This window comes from Electrophorus electricus, chromosome 12 (genome assembly GCF_041902795.1).
Source record: "Electrophorus electricus isolate QZ-2024a chromosome 12, ASM4190279v1, whole genome shotgun sequence".
NCBI lineage: Eukaryota > Metazoa > Chordata > Actinopteri > Gymnotiformes > Gymnotidae > Electrophorus > Electrophorus electricus.
This window is the reverse complement of record NC_137508.1, coordinates 12613688-12632013: the sequence shown is the minus strand read 5'-3', so window position 1 is coordinate 12632013 and position 18326 is coordinate 12613688. Positions and strand designations below refer to the sequence as shown.

Below are 18326 nucleotides of genomic sequence, written 5' to 3'. Positions count from 1 at the left end.
CGCCCCAGCTGTTCGGAAATGACGTCTACATAAGAGACCTTTTGTGCCTTATTGAAAACACGATACATCATCTTATTTTTGTTAGAATATTATTATTTATTATGTATAGAATATTAATATTATTATTTTCAATTCTACACTACTTTATATATCATAAAGTTATTTTTTCCATCTACATGCCATTTAAAGCTACTTCTTAAAGCTATTTCATGCTTTTATTGAAGCACAATTTCTCATTTTGGTGAACATTTACATTAAAACAGGTGCTTTCACTGAAATTGATTGATTAGAAGGTTGTGCATACTTCTGCTAACAGTCCTAGTTTATCATTTATTGATAAATACAAGCTGAAATGATCACACAACAACAAACAAACCATCTTTGAAAATAACACAGACACATTTTGCCATTAAGGATGAATTTATTACTTATTAAGGAGTTTTCCATAAAGCTGCTGCAGCCTTTACAGAGACACATTTATGCTACTTTATGCAAAATAGACTTTTTAAAGTTTATGTTTTAAAAATGCTAAAAATTATTTAAAAAGAAAAAGATTAAGTTTTACTAAACTTGCATTTTAGACAAATGCTTATCTAGACATTCACAAAAATAGCCTGGCTTATCTATTAGACTTTGACAAAACATCTAAACCCACAAATACCTTCAGTTTAAAAATTCCTCACAATAAGCTCAAGCCTTTCACAATAAGCTAAGTAATTGCATCCTAAAATAAAGCCTCTTCCTGATAATATTTTTAAACAACCTATTATGTTTCTAGAGACCTACCAATAGTAGATCTATTACATATCATATCTGACATTTTCATAAAAATAATTGTTACAATGTGACAGCAATGACTATCTGAAATTCTCGAATGGTGAAATAAAAATTACTTTAGGCATGTCCTTTTGACATTAATTGACAATCATCAAAAGAAAAACAATGATAGATCACACAGCTGCTAGGTAGTGAGTCCATCACAGTGAGCAGAGGAAGTATTAAAACACATTATATTTTGCAATTTTTGTTATCATCTTCATCGATAGATTTTAGACTAGTCGTTAAATTCCTCAAAAATATTTACTTATAGATAAAAGAATTTCTAAAGTAACACCAAAAAGGTCTATTAAGGTACACAAAGCCGTGATTGACTTTGCATTGCACAAGATTTAAGGGATGCTTTTCCAGCTTCCTGAAAACCATTGTACACACATGGGCACATAGTTTAGATGTGGTTAGCAGTTAAGCAGTTAAGATAAAACTTGACTGGGTGATGAAGTAATCTTATTTTTAATAGGAATTCAACTGTGCTCAAGTGATTGGCACTGGGAAAATGACTCTTTACCACACTCTGATTGACATCTCGATGTTTGAATCAGAAGACTAGTCTCTTGCATTCTTTATCTTTTTCTCCTGTGTTTGTAGAGAAAGTCACTCTCTGAGTTACAGAGAGAGAATGTTTAAAGAAGAAACATGAAGGCTGTGTTTTAATATAAATATGATGGTATCAGCAGTGAGCTGGTAAAGGCAGACCTCCCACATGGAGGGAAATGCTGGAGCACACACAGTGTCTGACATGTCTCCCTTCCAGCCATGATATTTATTAATGGTTCAACTTCCAGTCAGCATCAATCTCACTCTCAAAGACACATGGTACATTCAGCATCTCATGAGGGAAGCACCGAATCAAGGCAACGATGAATGGATGTTCATGACACTAAATGCAATAGCAGAGGGAGTTATCAACTCAGTGTGAAGTGAGTTTGTGAAGTTTACTACCTTTTTTAGTGTGTGATCTTCAGCAGAGTTGAAGATGCTCCCATCACCTGACAACAGGGTGAGATATCACACTTCCCTTTGTTTGCATGTGATATGAATAGCTGTTGTACTCTGAATAGCCAAACAAGTCATGTTCTGTGAATGCATTAAGCTCTTCTGCTCTGAGAAAAATAAGTGTCTTAGCATTATTTTCCACCAGTTATTAGCAAAAATAATTTTGTAGATTGTTGACAGATTGTAGATCTAGAAATATACAAAACCTAGGAAACATATCACCATACATATAAATACAATTTAAATTAACCTGTAGTGATTTATCAAACAATGCCTGAGAAATGAACAAAGAAAATGCTCTCATCATTTTGAATGAATGGCAAATGAGCAGACAAAAGTGAGGAGATGGAGCCACATTGCATGGTAAACAACCCTCCACCGCCTTACTCAACCTGGGAAATACAAATGAAAAACAAACTATTTGGCTCAACAAGGTCAACATTGTCAAAGCTGGGTATGAATTCTTTAACACTGGTTTTCTCTTTTCAAAGGGTTGTCTTGACCTAAAAACAACCTGTCAGGGAAGTATCTTATAGCCTTCCTGAGAAACCTCAGTTGTATTTTCAATGTAAAATCTCTTTAATGTTGTAAAGGTTTTCATCCAACTTTTTAATTATATAAATCAGTACAAAACTCATGTGACCTAAATGTTTTTGCAAAAAGTTCTAAAAAAAAATCATGACACTTGAACATTCAAGATTCTTGCTTAAAGCATAGACAGAATTGTAATTAAACAGGGATGGTGGCTAAAAATAATCCAGAACTTTTTTTGTGTGTGTAGACTGATGTTATAAAAAGTAGGTCAAGGATATTTACAAGCGGCATTGTAAATTGTACCCAAATTTAACAGATATTTTCTCCAAATGGAATTCCTACTTTTATATTAAAAAACCCCAGAACATGATACCCACAATGGGATGTATAACAGTGTAGAGAGAGCCTTGATGCAGTTTTTTGAGGTCTTTCCAGAACATTCTGGGACTTGACAAAAAGGGTTTCATGTCAAAACCAGAGTTTGTCATGGAGCTCGATCCTCAAGGCTTATCACTGCTTCAGTGGTAAGCTATGGTGAGCTAAAGAGGAGACACAAATTATTCTATAATGCATTGCATGGCACTATCCAAACCAGCAGCACTCCATGACAACGCTGTTGCTCCACGGCCTACACAGCTAAGCTGCCAACCACTATCTTTCTCTTTGCTGCTCTTGATCTCTCATTATCTACAGAGATTTTCTGTCACACAGAATTGGACTATACACAATAATTTCAGTTGGTGTTCTAAACTAAAGGCATATTCTGTTTGCACTCTACATTCATATAGCAATAATATAAAACCCCAAACTTTGTTTTCTATAACAGACTAAATGCTCGGTTCTGGGATCTTCTGTACAACAAGCACAGTAGAAGAACGTTGTGGTTGAGAAGAAGTTTAATTACCTTTCTTTCAAGTGTCTGCCAAGACTGTGGGTTGTCTACATGGCATTCAGAAGCAAAATCCTTTGAGTATCTACATGCCATAGGATGCAGCACATGCCTGTCAGAGTGTGAAGCAAAAAGCTTTTCAGGCTCCATGTCGAGTGTTTTCAAAGCCTCTGGTTGATATGACAAAACTGCCCTCCAACATTGTGCCCCTGACAGGGACATCTGGCCTGAAAGCCAATGTCGCCATGGTATCCTTTCCCTACTGTTCGCGAAGCCCAGCAACAGCATCTATTGTAAAAACAGCTTGCCAGAGTGATAGCTGGCAAACACAACCCTTAGCCCTGCCCCTTCCTGAAAATAAGAGCCTTGGAGTTGGGCCAGCAGGATAAACTATGGACTCTCAGCTTAGGCAGCGCAGGGACGCAGAGCCCATGGGTATTTGTTCAAACCACGCACCACAACATCTGACTTGACTGAACAGGTTCCAGTCTCTGCTGGAGTGTAGTGAAATCAGATGATGTGGAGCAGGGCTAGAACTAATGCCTGTGGACACTGGGCTCCTGAGTGGCCTGAGCTGAGCACCAGAGAGGCTAAACAAATTTAAATGCTTTTAAAACCAAGTCCCTAAGATCTACCTGAGACCAGAAAATTGACTGAGTTAGATTATTCAGTACACCAAGAGGACCAACAAAGTCTCTGAAAGAAACGCTGTCAAGAAGCATGTCCAGAGTGCCATTGGAGGTTGACACCTGATCAATTGAGGAACTCGGCCGAGAGGCTCCTGGTGCAGCGGGCCGTTCGGAACTTGAGCTCGTGGTAGCACTGCACAAAGCTGTGGTAGATGAAGGTGATGGGCAGCGCCAACAGCACGATGCCGCTCACCACGCACAAGCCGCCGAGCACACGCCCCGGCACGGTGATGGGGTACATGTCTCCATAGCCGACGGTGGTCATGGAGATAATAACCCACCAGCAGGCGGCGGGGATGCTGGCGTAGTCCTCATTGCCAGACTTCATATCTAGCCCATGCTCCAGCAACTGGGCCAGCGCACCGAAGATGGCCATGGCCACCCCAATGAACACCAGCAGCATGACCATCTCACGGTAGCAGCGTCGCAGCGTCAGGCCCAGTGTCTGCAGGCCCAGGAAGTGGCGTGCCAGCTTGATGACCCAGAAGATGCGCATCATACGCAAAACACGCAGCGTGACTCCGGCACGCTGCAGCTGCGAGTTCTCGCCCGTCAGCACCGTCATGGTCACAGAAATGTAGTAGGGTGTGATGGCCAGCAGGTCGATGATGTTGAGTGGGCGCCGCACAAACTCACACTTGTCACGTGACACAAGGAAGCGCACAATGCACTCTGCTGTGAACCAGCCGATGCACACCGCCTCGATGATCCTGTGTACATGTACAGTGATGGGGAGGGGAAAACAGAGAGGGTTATTAAGAAAGGGGGACACACTGGTTTGGCTCTGCATGACTATGAGCTTTGCACGATCTATATCAAACCATATTTGGAGCCTAATTAATCAAATTTGAATCACTGCTGTCCAATTAAAAGAGCCTGCCTCTTGGGAACACTGAATAAAAGTGTTGTCTCTCACCCGCACTTTATGTGTGCCTATGCAACACTGTGCTTGGTCCTTAAAAGTACAGCACTAATAGTTTGCCTATTTGCACTTTGTGTAACCACACAATAATCCCTGATTAGCATACACCTTATCATTGACATGATAAACAAGCAAGTCCTTTTAGGTGTGAAATTGAGTTACTGTTGTCTTGTGAGAACTACTCTACAATGAGAACCATGCAAGTACCTAAAAACCCCAAAGACCCAGCAACACTTTGAGCTTTGCACTGGCCATGTCCTCAGTAGGGCACACTTTTCAACAATTACAAATATATAGATAATACTGACTGAACAGAGTCAGAGTTAAATATGTAGGCCAAAAACATTTATAAGCAACAACTGTCAAATACCTAAATTGTATAACAAAATGGGCATTTGGCAGTTGTAGCTTATAGATATTTTATTGTTTATTATTTGGTCTTTTGGTTTTGAATTTAACAAGATTATATATATATATATATATATATATATATATATATATATATATATATATATATATATATATATATATATATATATATATATATATACTTTTAGGCCATTAAAGGGCTGCTAGGTCTTAGAGATTAAAAAAGATAGGTCCAGTTCAGAGCCCAGTCACAATTCTGTTTTAGCTGTATACACTCACCACCTACTTTATTAGAAATAGTTACCTTTTACATACACTCATATTATTATTCACACCTTACAGGCACATTTAATAGGTGTATGACATCAGACTGCCCAATATTTCAGCCACTCTCATCACCATGCTCATCACAGGTTAGTTTCTGACCGTGGAACCGCCTCACCAAATATTATTTAAATGCTCACCAAATATTATTTAAATGCTCACCAGATATTATTTAAATGCTCACCAGATATTATTTAAATGCTGGACCATTCTCAACATAGCAGCAAATTGGCAGTGGTATGACAGTGGGTGTTGCAGGTACAATTGAGTGTATTGGACATATTGGGCAATATTGAGTTTTCATACAATGTCACAGTGTGTACACAATGTTATAGCCATATACTGACAAGGTCTTTATAATAAAGCAGGTGGTGAGTGTATATTACTATAATACATTAAACATTTTTAACAGTTTTGATGTTGAAATTGTACAGGGTGATTAATTAAGGTTGCATTTTATTATTTGGCTTACAGCTGGGCATCCTGAAAAGGAGTTCAGAAACACAGAGAGACACATGGTAATATAAGAAAGATGGGTAAGGCCTTAGGTGTGAAAGAATTTCTTTCTAGACATGAATAACTTCAAATAAATGGTTTCACATCCACTTGAAGAGTCCAGTCCCAGTTTAAACCCCCAAACAAATTGTGCTGATTCCATAACTTCTGTGACAGGTCTGACTGGCATTTAGAAAAACATAAAATGGCATATGCCAAATATACCCTTATTATGTCAAGTGGTGTGGAACACATGCTGATGTCAACAGGATAGACTGGCCATATTTTAACTCAGAAATGCTTACTGTGCTGGCATTGAACTGAAATAAAAACAGTTTTACAAAGAATAAGGACCTGTTAGCTGGAAAACGCTGATAATTCAATAACACAACCTGTCATATATTGATCATATATTTTTTTTAATTTGATATTTCTCCACAACAGACCTTTCTCAGACGATTTTGTTCGCACACGCACCCACGCACCTACACAAGCGCCTACACATGCGCCTGCGCGCAGGCACACACACCGACACACACACACACACACACACACACACACACACACACACACACACACACACACACACACACACACACACACACACACACACACACACACGCGGCTGGGCGCTCCTCAGGTACCAGTACCTTCAGAACAGTCCACGTGGCAGTATTGATACAAGACAGACAAACACAAAGGTTAAAAGACATTGAAAAACTACTGCAATAAAGGAAGGGGCATCAACATTAACAGTGCACGCCTACCATTTGTTAAATTATTATTATTTTTTCTCTTTCTCGCTTGTTACCTTATTAATAAATTCTAGTTTGTAGATCTGTTAACATCGTAAAGCTTTTCTGTCATTTAAGACGAACAACACTGTTATTGTACTATTTGCGACCAAATCACCGAACTAGTTCGCCAATAAGTCATAACGAGCATAGACATAAGTCGGCCACGATTCGGAGAGAAAAAACTACTCCGAATTATGTGCCATGTTAACATGACTTTTCAATTAAATTTATGCCATTAAACACACCTACAGTACTTGAAAACAGAGGAACATTTAAATGCTAGGTTAGTGGCCTTTTTGGTTATTTTAAACTCTTAAGTATATTTGGGGACATTTTATTCCTAAAGACAAAAAGACGAACATTTAAGAACTGCGACGTAACACAAGACATTATACATGAAATATAGCAGCTTGGGCATGTGTGGTTATATATGGTTTTAAAAATTATATCCATCATGTACCAGGTACATGTTGATCAACAATAAGATTACTTGCGAAAAACAGCAGCTGGCTTTAACAATCTCACGGCAATCAACCGAGAATGAAAGTTTGAATGAGAAAGAAGACATATGTACCCGGATGGATGCTCTAATGAGTCTGTGTACCTGTGTTCCTCCACGACATTGTTTTCTGCCGTTTTCCAATCGGGTAAAGTGCTTGCACAAAGTATCACCATGGACACAATGACAAAAATAACAGATACAGATGCCAAAATCTGTGCTGCCACAGAGGAAGTGGGCTCCTCAAATGTCCTGCGCATTCGCTCGAGCCACTTTGCGTCTTTTTTGGTGCCTATCCGACGCGACTGCTCGTCCTCTGTTCCGAGTTCGTCTTCTATTTTGTGGTCTTCCTCGGAAAAATGAGTATAGGTGTCGGACATCCGATCGTCCAGCCTCCGTTGGCAACAGAACTCCAAATGTGAGCTCTCCAAACCCCAATAAATCATTTCATTATAGAATGATAGTTCACACATGTGTGGGACGAACCTCAGTTTGCCGTACTTCACATAGAGCATGATGAAACCAAAAGCTTCAGAGTGCCTGTCAAAAAAGAACTCGTTCCTCTCCCGGTCATAGTCATCGCAGACCTCCAGAACCTCTCGCTCTGATGCGCAACTGTGGAGACGGCTAACTCTCCTTAAGGGAAAATCTTTTATCACATCCTTCGGAAAAGCATACTTGGTGCCACCCACATTTATAATACAAATGCTTTTGCCAAACTTCATTTTTGTGAGCTTTTACCATATGTACTACAATAAGTTGCCATTCATTCTGTTTTTAACGACCCTGAAGTAGTCCAAACAACTCGCAGAGTTAGGTACAAAGTGCATGTTTCATCCTTCCTCAGGTCCAGCTGTAAGAATTAAAGCGTCGTCGGTGGCTCTTTTTGTAGTCGGCAAGGCAATCGCAGTCAACATTACGCTTGTAAAAAAAACTTAGCATCGACGCGTAAGCCGCTACTAACAAGCACAACATTCCGTTTGCGCGGCATCTTACTAAGGCGCCGCTGTGCTGTCTCCAATCTGACTGTATCATCGCTGACAAGTAATGATGTCACGCGGGCGCGCGCGCGCGCGCGCACACACACACACACACACACACACACACACACACACACACACACACGGCTGCTCCTCAAGAATACACAGGGAATGTGTGCCCTGTCAAAAGATATCACATTGGGCTCCAATGAAAAAAAGTATCTACTGTTCTAATCATTTTTAGAGCCCTGTCAGTCACAGGCCCTTAGCATCTTCCTAGCCTGATTCTCCCCACACACACACCTCCCACCGCCCCAACCCCATACGATGCCCAATGGATATATGCATCATGAACTGATATCTCTTATTGTACAGGTAAAATTAAGCATAAATGGCTAAAGCCTTAAGCTTTAAGTGTGAAATGAGAGAAAGGGGATCACATAATTGTTATCCTTATGTATTATGTAAACAGTTACGGAAAGCAAATTGTGTTCCAAAGAAAAGTAGTTTGAAATTTATGGTATGGAACTGGAGCACAGCTAGAGGGCGCCTTCTGACTTGCTGTCTGATTGGCCTTTTGCAGATATTATAGTCAAAACCCAGAAGGCTCAAGGCAGCAACTACCCTTACTCTTGAATCCATACACATGCCCCGATCACAAAAGAGCCACAGCACCCATTTTACCTTCCTTCCATTGAATTACTCCCTACACCTATGCATTGATCTAAACATAAAAGTATGTCTACATTTCACACCAGTATAGCAGCTCTGAATATATATGCTTTTTATCTAAAGATTCAGTTTAATCATGGACAAGTAGTGGTGATCAATGATACTTTCATTGGTAAAGGCTAAAAGTAGGTGTGTTAACTGTGAAGTAATGTAACACATCTACATTACTTCACAGTTAACACACCTACTTTTAGGTGTTGGGATATATAAGTGGATATAAGTGGATACGTTTATATAAGTTATTTTAGTGACCTATCTGACTTTGAGGAGTAACCAGAAAAAGGTTCATATTCCTTTCTTAATATAAACATTCATCTGAGATCTGACCTAAACTATGGGAATACGCCATTTGCAATTTGAAAGCTCAAAGGCCAATAAGCAGCTTCTCTCTTTTACCATTGCTTTCATAAAATGTCCTGTTTTCTAAATGCATTACAGAAAAATTAATGTTGGAGTACATTAAATAACAGGTTGCTTCCTGAGCCAGCCCCTTATTCTACTTCACACAAACCAAATTAAATGTAGCCTAATGAATAAGGAGCCCGTTCTCCATCATGCCAGCACCACAACACTTCAGTTTAGAGAGAATTTAATAAATTGGTATATAAATCTTTTTTTTTTTGTGGCAATTTACTGTGTAAAACCACCAAACTATTGCTTTTTTGAGAGAACAAAATCCATCTGATTACTTTAGAGCAAATAAAAAAAATTGCCATGAAGATTCAATTATGCTACTCTGCTTTATGGCATAATCAAGTGCTAATGCATTCAGGTGTGGTTGTTTAAAAACAATCTTTCAACCACAGGATACATAAATATCAAAATCTCATTAGATTTCTAACCTCTTCTAAAACCTTTGTGTTAGGGCTGGCCCATTTAAAAACCAGGAACACTCAGAAGATCCCAAAATGATAAAGTCAGATTCATTAATTGAGTCAAACATCTTTATATCAAAGCTTGTTTGAGTTTTGAGTGAGATTAAGAAATCATTACATTTTAATTAAACTCTTTTGAGCACACACATACACATGGGTGCACACACTAGTGAGTATTTCTGTCAATCATGTTATTATTACATTTTTTTAAACATTATTACATTCTTCTTCTTCTTCTTCTTCTTCTTCTTCTTCTTCTTCTTCTTCTTCTTCTTCTTCAGTCTGTTATACTATAATATGAAACATCCAGCATTAATGGCCACCTTTCCAAATTTTTTTTTAGTCTGTGCTTTTTACAATCAGCAAAATGTCATTAACTAGGAGGGAGTAAAAGCTGACTGGGGTTAAGGTCTCCTTCCTCCTCTGAATGGTATGGGTTTCAGTAAAGACCCACAGTCATTTTTATCAGCATGATAACAGGAATCAGGCTGGGATAAAATGATAAAATGCTGACGGAAATGGGAACGAGAAAATGCACAGCAACATGTCTGAGTATACAAACCAGTGCATAAAAGAATCAATTATAAGAAAACTCATTATTTTAAAATACCGTCTATGTCATCTGCAGTGAAGCAATGAGTGTAGGAGTGGCTTGCTCTAGCCTTATCCATCTATGGCCCTACCTCAGAGTGAGAGATGTGGTGCTATCAGAGTCGGGCGCATGGCCAGCCAGCCTGGTGCCACCAGTGCTAATTGGGCTCATAATGAGAATCCACAAGGGCTTGTCGTTCCTTTAATTATCTTCTCATGGTTCCTGTCTCAATGCCTTCTCCCATTAATGAATTGTGTCTCAGTAAGGTTTTGCTACAGATGAAAAAGGGTACAGATCTGACCCTTGATGCTATGCTGCTGACCAGCAGGTGGAGATTACTAAAAAGGCAAACTGAAACCCAACCTCTATGGCTTGTATCTTATAACTTTAGCCCTAAAATCGTCTTGATTAAATCAGATCAAATTGTTTGTGCCTATTCAAATTTCAAAACACTCAACATAATTAAATATGTATTTTAAATTCACATATCTCTTATGCCATACTTTATCATAATTTGGATTGTTTCAAGGACATTGTACCATGGCGCACTATAATTGTTGCACAGCATGCATATGGAATCAACTAATTGTCCAATGATTCTGATGAACTTCGATATCATTTAGAAGTGGTTCTTATAGCAAATACTTAAACTGCAAGGTGCACAGGGCACTGAACTGTCTGCACAGTGGTTCTAAAAATCACAAACCGGTATGTAGTGCTGTATAACAGCCTTTGTGCAACTATAGTGCCAGTGCCCTTAGAGCAGAGCCATAAGAGTTCCTCAAAATGTGCAAGCATGCACCTTTTGTGCATATCCAGCTTCTGTCAGTTCCTTACTGAAAAAGTCTAACTGCCCTGCTCTGAGCTGACACTAACAATGGAACCTGTACATGTATATTTGATCCCCTGCCACCACTGGTGCCATTAAATGAATGAGTTTTACATGCTCTCTCTCTCAGAATTAGTCAACCAGTTTACTGTATTAATTATTGCTTTGTTCTGTGAATAAGGTTTTAAAGTGTAACAGTTTAGACCATAACTGCAAAGTAGCCTGGTTAAGAAGGGACAATATGTATAACTGGATATGCATATACATACAGTGTATAGTCAGGATAGCCACGTTGGAGTTCTCAAGCCGTCTCATCTTTTTGCATGTGATAGCAGTTGGCAACTCTTCGAGCATGTTACTTGTTTTCAGGAACAGAGAGAACAAAGTGCTCCCTCCCCACAAATTATCCCAATGTGTGAACCAGTCAGTAGGTCTGCTCAGATTCTGAGCACTCATTTCGGCTAATAACTTGGTTCAATGAGGGGAAAAGGGAGAGAGAGGGGAAAAAAGAATCCTCAGAGTTTAATGTGGCAGGGTTAAAAATTTGAATTTGAAGAGTTTTTCAGTACTTTTTCACTGTTCTTTTTACAATCGCTCATTCATCCCCTTTTCTGTTCCACCTTCTAAGTCCCCCCCCCCATCACTCTCTATCTTTCTCTCTCTTTCTGTCTCTCTCATTTCCTGGCAATCTAGCTATCAGCCACTTTAATCTGATCACATCTTTCCACACACTGTGATGAGTCTACTGCTACTCTTAAGTGTTGAGTTGGAGATGTTCTTTCAGAAAACTATAAGAAACACAATTCATAGCCAGGTGGCTCCCCGAACTAACTTTTCCCAGTGCACACTTTACGTTCTGAAAGATACAAAATATCATTGTAATTAAACTTTGTGTGCCGTTCCGGCAAAAGCATTTTAAAAGGTGAATTTAGGAGCTAACTGCTATATTCTTTATAAATATGAGAAAGAAATTAATGCATTTTATAATTTGCTTGTGGGCATATTATAAGAGTGCATTTGCATATGTAAGTCTTGGAAAATACATTTGAATAATGTGCTCCAATTATCACCCTTTCCTTCCAAGTGAGATGCTCAGAAGCCTTTCATAAAAGCTCTGAGGCAAATGCATGCTTCTCTCCAACCACAGAAGTGTTTCAGCCTGCTGTTGGCACTCACTGCCGCCCCCATTCAATTCAGTACAGTTCAAAGTAGTTTTATCGACATTATTATATTTAAGCTACAGTATTTAAATTAGTCTCTGTCATGTATCAGTCCATTAATCACTCTGCAAGGATCATTTAAGATTCAACTTAACAGTTAGCAACATGAGATACAAATTGTGTGACTGTATGTGTCTATTAATCCACAGTGATTTATTTATTTTTTTGCAACTGAATGCATGTTTCACTGTCTCTGTTTCTCTCACTCAGACAGGATCACCTATTATAAGCATGGTGAGCTGCTTTTATGTTTTAATCTGCCTGGAGTCACAATGCTGTCAGTGGATATGAGTCATTCCAGATTTACTGTCCTATCACAAATTCACAGAAAGATTTTTATTGGATACACTGGATGATTAAAAAGATCTGAGTAAAAAATTAACCTTGTGTTACTCATTTGTTTGCTGGTATTATATAACTTCTTTATGGTAATTGTGACATTGTGGTGAGTGCTGTGATCACATGATCTCGCTGACTCTGATCAGTAGCTATGGGTACAGTCTTATTATTCCCTCAGTGGTTAAGTAAAATGTTCACACAAAGAACACTATAAGGGTCTTATGGTAACGGTGAGTGATAGGAGGCAGGATGCAAGCACTGAGTGCCGTTTATTAAGGGTACATAATCCATAGAATGTCCCAGAGTCGAAAAACCAGTGTAGTCAGTCAAAGAAACAGAACTGGAATACATAGCTAACAAACTGAAGAATGTGAAGATTAATGTTAAACATAAAACAAACAGGCAAGAGACAAAACTAAACACGAATTAGGAAAACAAACAAGGAAACCAAGAACATGGAGCCAGAACATAGAACATCGTACACAGGCTATGGTACATCTAACATAAAACAATGACCAGTATCAAGGCAGGGCTAAAATACACAACTACTAACGGGGGACACTGGGAATAGATCACACAGGGGTCAACAAAGCAGACACAGGAGAGAGGCTAAGGTGGGTCAGAGAACCAAAACAAACAGAGAGCACATAGCTAGACAAGAAACCAAAACAAAAGAACACATGGCGGTAAGCCATGATGCCAGAGGAGGGGCAACTGTGACACTTGCAGCATGCTAACATAGTAATGAACTGATCATTGTCAAAAAGAAATGCATGTGTTAATTTCTGTCCCAATACTAACTTCCCCAGTGAATTTCCCCCTACGGACCCCAGAACTCATTCATTAATTTAACTCTGCATAGTTATTTGCAGAACATAGCATGTTTTTAAACATTACTCTGAATATAATTTTTGTAATGGTACAAATATTTGCTAGGAGGCTTTTTAATTTTTCAACTGATCCTGTCTTTTAAGTACAGGTTATCAAAGAGCTTAAAGGTATCCACCGAATTAGACAGCTGTGGTTCCTCCTGACATATCAGCAACACCCAGCCCTCTAAAGACATTGCCCTGTTTATTGTTTGCCTGAGTGGGGTGAAGAAGGATGAGCTATGCCTATCCCAGGCTAGGAGTTAGACAGTGACACCTTTGTTTGTCTTTTGATGGTGGCTTCTGATACATGGGCACAGAAGCGCCTCCCAAAACAAGCTAGCGTACATTGTTTCCAATAGTGTAGGAACAAGCCAGCCATGAAATTACAGTGCGTGGTGGAAAGCGGAGGCTTGTAATACTTTGACAGTGGGTCCTCTTGTTTATTGCCAGAGCCTTGTTCGTTCAAAGGCCATTTCAAAGCATTTGTACAGTTGACAGTTGACACTATGCTGGTTCATGGATCATTCCTTTAGGTTGGAAGCATTCTGGGACAGGTGGATTTGGTATGACTGAAGAGTGGTATTTTGGAGTGGGATGAAAGAGCTGTCACAAAGAGAATTATGTGCTGAGCCAGTCTTATCAACACGTATCACATCCCCTCACTGTGAGGGCTAGCACAGTGGGTCAGTTCATGTGAGAGAAGGGTAACAAACTGGTTGGAGGATCTGCACAGCGCCTAGCCTGAAGGTGATGTATGATTTTTGTTAAGGAATTGGATTCAGTACATTAAATGGCCTTGATCTACTGAATAATAAGGTGGGTTATAAAATATGCTCTGTCTAATGATTGATTACGACCTCACCCTAATGGCCTATTAACTGTGCTGCAGCAAAATGAGAGACAATGTTAGACTCTGTCTATTTTGTGCCTATAATTCTCTCCATAATGGACTCTATAAATGATAAAGGCAGACATTTTCTGTGGCTTATGAAGGAGTTGTAATTTAGCTGCCTGAGAATACAACACACATAATGGTAAGGGTAAAAAGTTAATCTTGTTTGCTAAAGCCAATTTTCACCTGCTCTTTAAGGCATTCTAATATGAATGAGCTTCCGTGTTAGGGGTCATCACTGTCCAAAATTCAGGCAGCCACTATTAAATATTGGATTTCACATAAATAATTTCATAAGAAACATTTCAACCTCTACAACAACTTTAGAGCTAATATTAATAACTTTCAACATTTTAATCTTTTTCAATTGTAAATGTTTTTAATTTGTCATGTAAAAATCATGACGCCTATTGAAATGGAATAAAAGCTCTCTCTCTCTCTCTCTCTCTCTCTCTCTCTCTCTCTCTCTCTCTCTCTCTCTCTCTCTCTCACACACTCACACACACACACACACACACAGACACACACACACACACACACACACACACACACACACACACACACACACACACACTTTTCAACTACTGGGAGTGTTTAAGTTAGGATAATTGTATTTTTGCAGAGCCCAGTGGTCTCCAGAACAGGTGACTAAACCTGTGGTTCTTTAGCCGAGCTGCTTTTGCGTCCTGACCCCTCTCTGTATTCATAGGCATTGATCAGTGGGAAATGACTGCATACTTATACTTGCTCCTGCACTCTCATGTATACACACACACACACACACACACACACACACACACACACACACACACACAAAGATTATCATTGTCCTAGCATGAGCCATCTGCTTTGCATTCGCCATGGGTAGGTGGAAGAAACTTTCAATTTGTTGATCTGTATGTAGGGTGGAAGCCATGATTGGGGAGATGAAGTGCATCAAGAGCAAATGGCTATTACTCTCCACTCCACATCAGTAATTCACTGATATCTCAAATCACTTTGAGATATTTATTGTCTTATAATCCATCACATTTATATATTTGTAAGAGCAATAAATATAAAAAGTGTTTTATAAGTACTGGTGCTGTGAGTATGGTCAAATTATATAGTCTGCCATGACATGTCAAGCTAAGCAGTATTAGTAGTTTATCCAACCCTGACTCATTTTTATTTATTTACATAATGTTTCTCCCAATTTCATTGTTATGCCAATTTCCACCCCATAGTTAACTAACCTCCTGTCACACAATACCTACCTGGAAGGTGTAGCAAGCATGCAATTCCTCCAAGACACATGAAGCCAAGCACTTGATCTTTTTCAAACTGCAACACATAGCAGCTGAAAACCACTGAAAGGACAGCACTAACTGCCCTGCAAGCACAAGCACACAGACATCCATGATTAACAGAAGCAACATCAACCCTCCCAACCAGAGACTAGCAGCACTGGTTTTGCTGTCTTGGACTCCAAGTCATGGATGACTGTGACATCATCAGGGTTCAAACCAGTAAATTATCAATGATAAGGCAAACACTTTACTGATGTGCCACTCAGGAACATGCCTCTCATATTTAGAAATGTATTTCTCTGCAGCATTATGCAGATAAAAATGACCTTTATGGCAATGTCTTTTTGGAATTAGGTTTAGTTTGTTATAACATTTTTTGAAGTGAAATTGATTAGCCCATAACATTGCGATTAGATCTTACATCTGGTAATGTAACGATAGCATTTTAGTTTAGTCAATTTGGATGTAATCAAATAGTCAATGTTCTTATCCCCGGGAAGCATTTTTATTATGTTTTGTCTGCATCTTAATCATCAGCGCATTTATGAATACTTCATTGGTCAACATTTGAAGCATTTTTTATTAGGGGTATACCATGCAACTAGAACAGTGTTTTACAAAATAACCAAGATATTTCAACATAAAACCTTTATTTTGCAGAAAGCACAAATTATCAAAATTAGAGAACAGCAGTGACTGTAGCACGGGGAATGATTACAACTAAATTTTCTGAAGGTTACAACAGTCACCAATCAGTAAGAAGTGTACAGGCTGTTGCTTTGAATGACGTCAGCACATCTGCGGCCACAGGACATCACTAGTCTCTCACGCTGCTCTGGTGTGATTTTGGTCCACTCTTCTTGCAGTCTCTTCCAGAGTTCAGTGACTGTTGTGGGTTTCTTGGCCATAACTTTGTCACCAAGGATTTTCCTGAGGTTTGAAATGGACTGACCATTTCATTGTTTCAATGTTTTTACTTTCAAGGAACTGCTTTATCCGTTTTGTTGTGTGACAGGGGGCATTGTCCTGTATCAAAATTGCTGGCTGATTGAGTGATGAACGCAAGGAAGGAACCATGTGTTGTTGAAGAAGGTTCTGATACACACTTGCATTCACTCTGCCATGTAGCTGTATGAGAGGTCCAACTCCTGCTGCTGAAAACATTCCCCAAACCAGGATGCTTCCTCTTCCACCTTTGACTGACTTCTTTATTCACTTTGGGTTCAGTCTTTCCCCAGTTTGTCAACAAACAATGTTTCCCCATCAGACCCAAATAAATTAAACTTCATCACTAAAGTGAACTCTGGACTACTTCTCTGTCCACACAACATGCTCTTCAGCAAAGGTTAGTCTAGCCTTTTGATTCTTTCTGCTAATGAGAGGTTTGGTCACTGCAAAGTCAAAATGCTTTTAAACGTTGAGTCACTGTAGGACGAGACAGATCTTTACCCTGTTCAGTGCTGAACTGCTGAACAATTCCAGCTGCAGTGTTGAACCGATTACCTGTAGAGATTCTCCACATTATCCTGTCCTCTCTTGCATTTGTCTTTTGTGGGTGACCAACCTTCTTGGGGGACTTGAATGAGTTTGTGATGTTGTAAAGATACAATATTCTAGACTTGGAATGACAAACTTCTCTTGATTTGGCTGATAGGGTCACCCCTTTGGCCTTCATCTGGACAACCTGTTGCTGGAGGCTTTCAGTCACTTTGGAACAGCTCACCATCTTGCAAAGTCAGTGAAAACTGGAAAGTTAGGCTGCCAGTTAAATAGGGTTTGCCAGATAATTAAGGAAACAAATTGTGTACTGCTCTCTAATTTTGATCTGCAGTGTATGTGTGTGTATATATATATATATATATATATATATATATATATATATATATATATATATATATATATATTTATGTGTGTGTGTGTGCATATATATTTAAGTGTGTGTGTGTATATTTTGACCCACCCCAAACTGTGGTTTTACCTCTTTTGGGGGGGTTCATATCCCCCCGTAATTCAAAGCATGCTTTGGACATAAACTTATAAAGCTTTTAACATGGATGTTATCACTCTTTAAAGACAAAGACCAATTGGTCACTAAGAGCGACATACAATGCCCCACTTACATTTCTGCCTACTTAAAAGCAGTGGGCTTGCTGCCTTCATCAGCAGCTATAAATCCTTGTTATCTCTGTTCCAGCACAGAGCATACCAGGATGTACCCTTTATTTGCCAGAGATGGAACAGAGCAACTTTCCATAATTCTTAATGCAGATTCATTATGAGCTCCAATAAAGTAGAATGCATTAATGAAAATAATATATGAATGAAAATGTCAAAATATAAACATCACACACAATA

At 39.1% G+C, this 18326-nt stretch overlaps 1 protein-coding gene across 2 annotated transcripts; it reads right to left on the bottom strand.

The window, feature by feature from the left end:
- Positions 1 to 424: 424 nt before the first annotated feature.
- LOC113572765 (voltage-gated potassium channel regulatory subunit KCNG3-like) lies at positions 425 to 8330 on the bottom strand. Of its 2 annotated transcripts, XR_014126740.1 has the most exons (3): positions 7427 to 8330; positions 3272 to 4655; positions 425 to 2906 (listed from the first exon to the last, which is right to left on the bottom strand). XR_014126740.1 is itself a non-coding variant. In XM_027002585.3 (2 exons), exons 1-2 carry the CDS (start codon positions 8074 to 8076, stop codon positions 4010 to 4012), a joined length of 1296 nt encoding a protein of 431 aa, XP_026858386.1. In that variant the 5' UTR covers positions 8077 to 8330; the 3' UTR covers positions 425 to 4009. The 2 variants fall into 2 exon arrangements, 1 of the variants encoding a protein (XP_026858386.1); XM_027002585.3 differs by having other exon boundaries at positions 425 to 4655.
- Positions 8331 to 18326: the final 9996 nt, after the last annotated feature.

What these genes read in the sequence shown, in the direction of transcription:
- LOC113572765 (XM_027002585.3), bottom strand. Translation starts at nt 8,076, where the DNA reads ATGAAGTTTGGCAAAAGCATTTGTATTATAAATGTGGGTGGCACCAAG. An exon ending in TCATTAGAGCATCCATCCGG is followed by an intron (nt 4,656 to 7,426) that starts GTACATATGTCT and finishes ACATGTACACAG; the next exon opens with GATCATCGAGGCGGTGTGCA.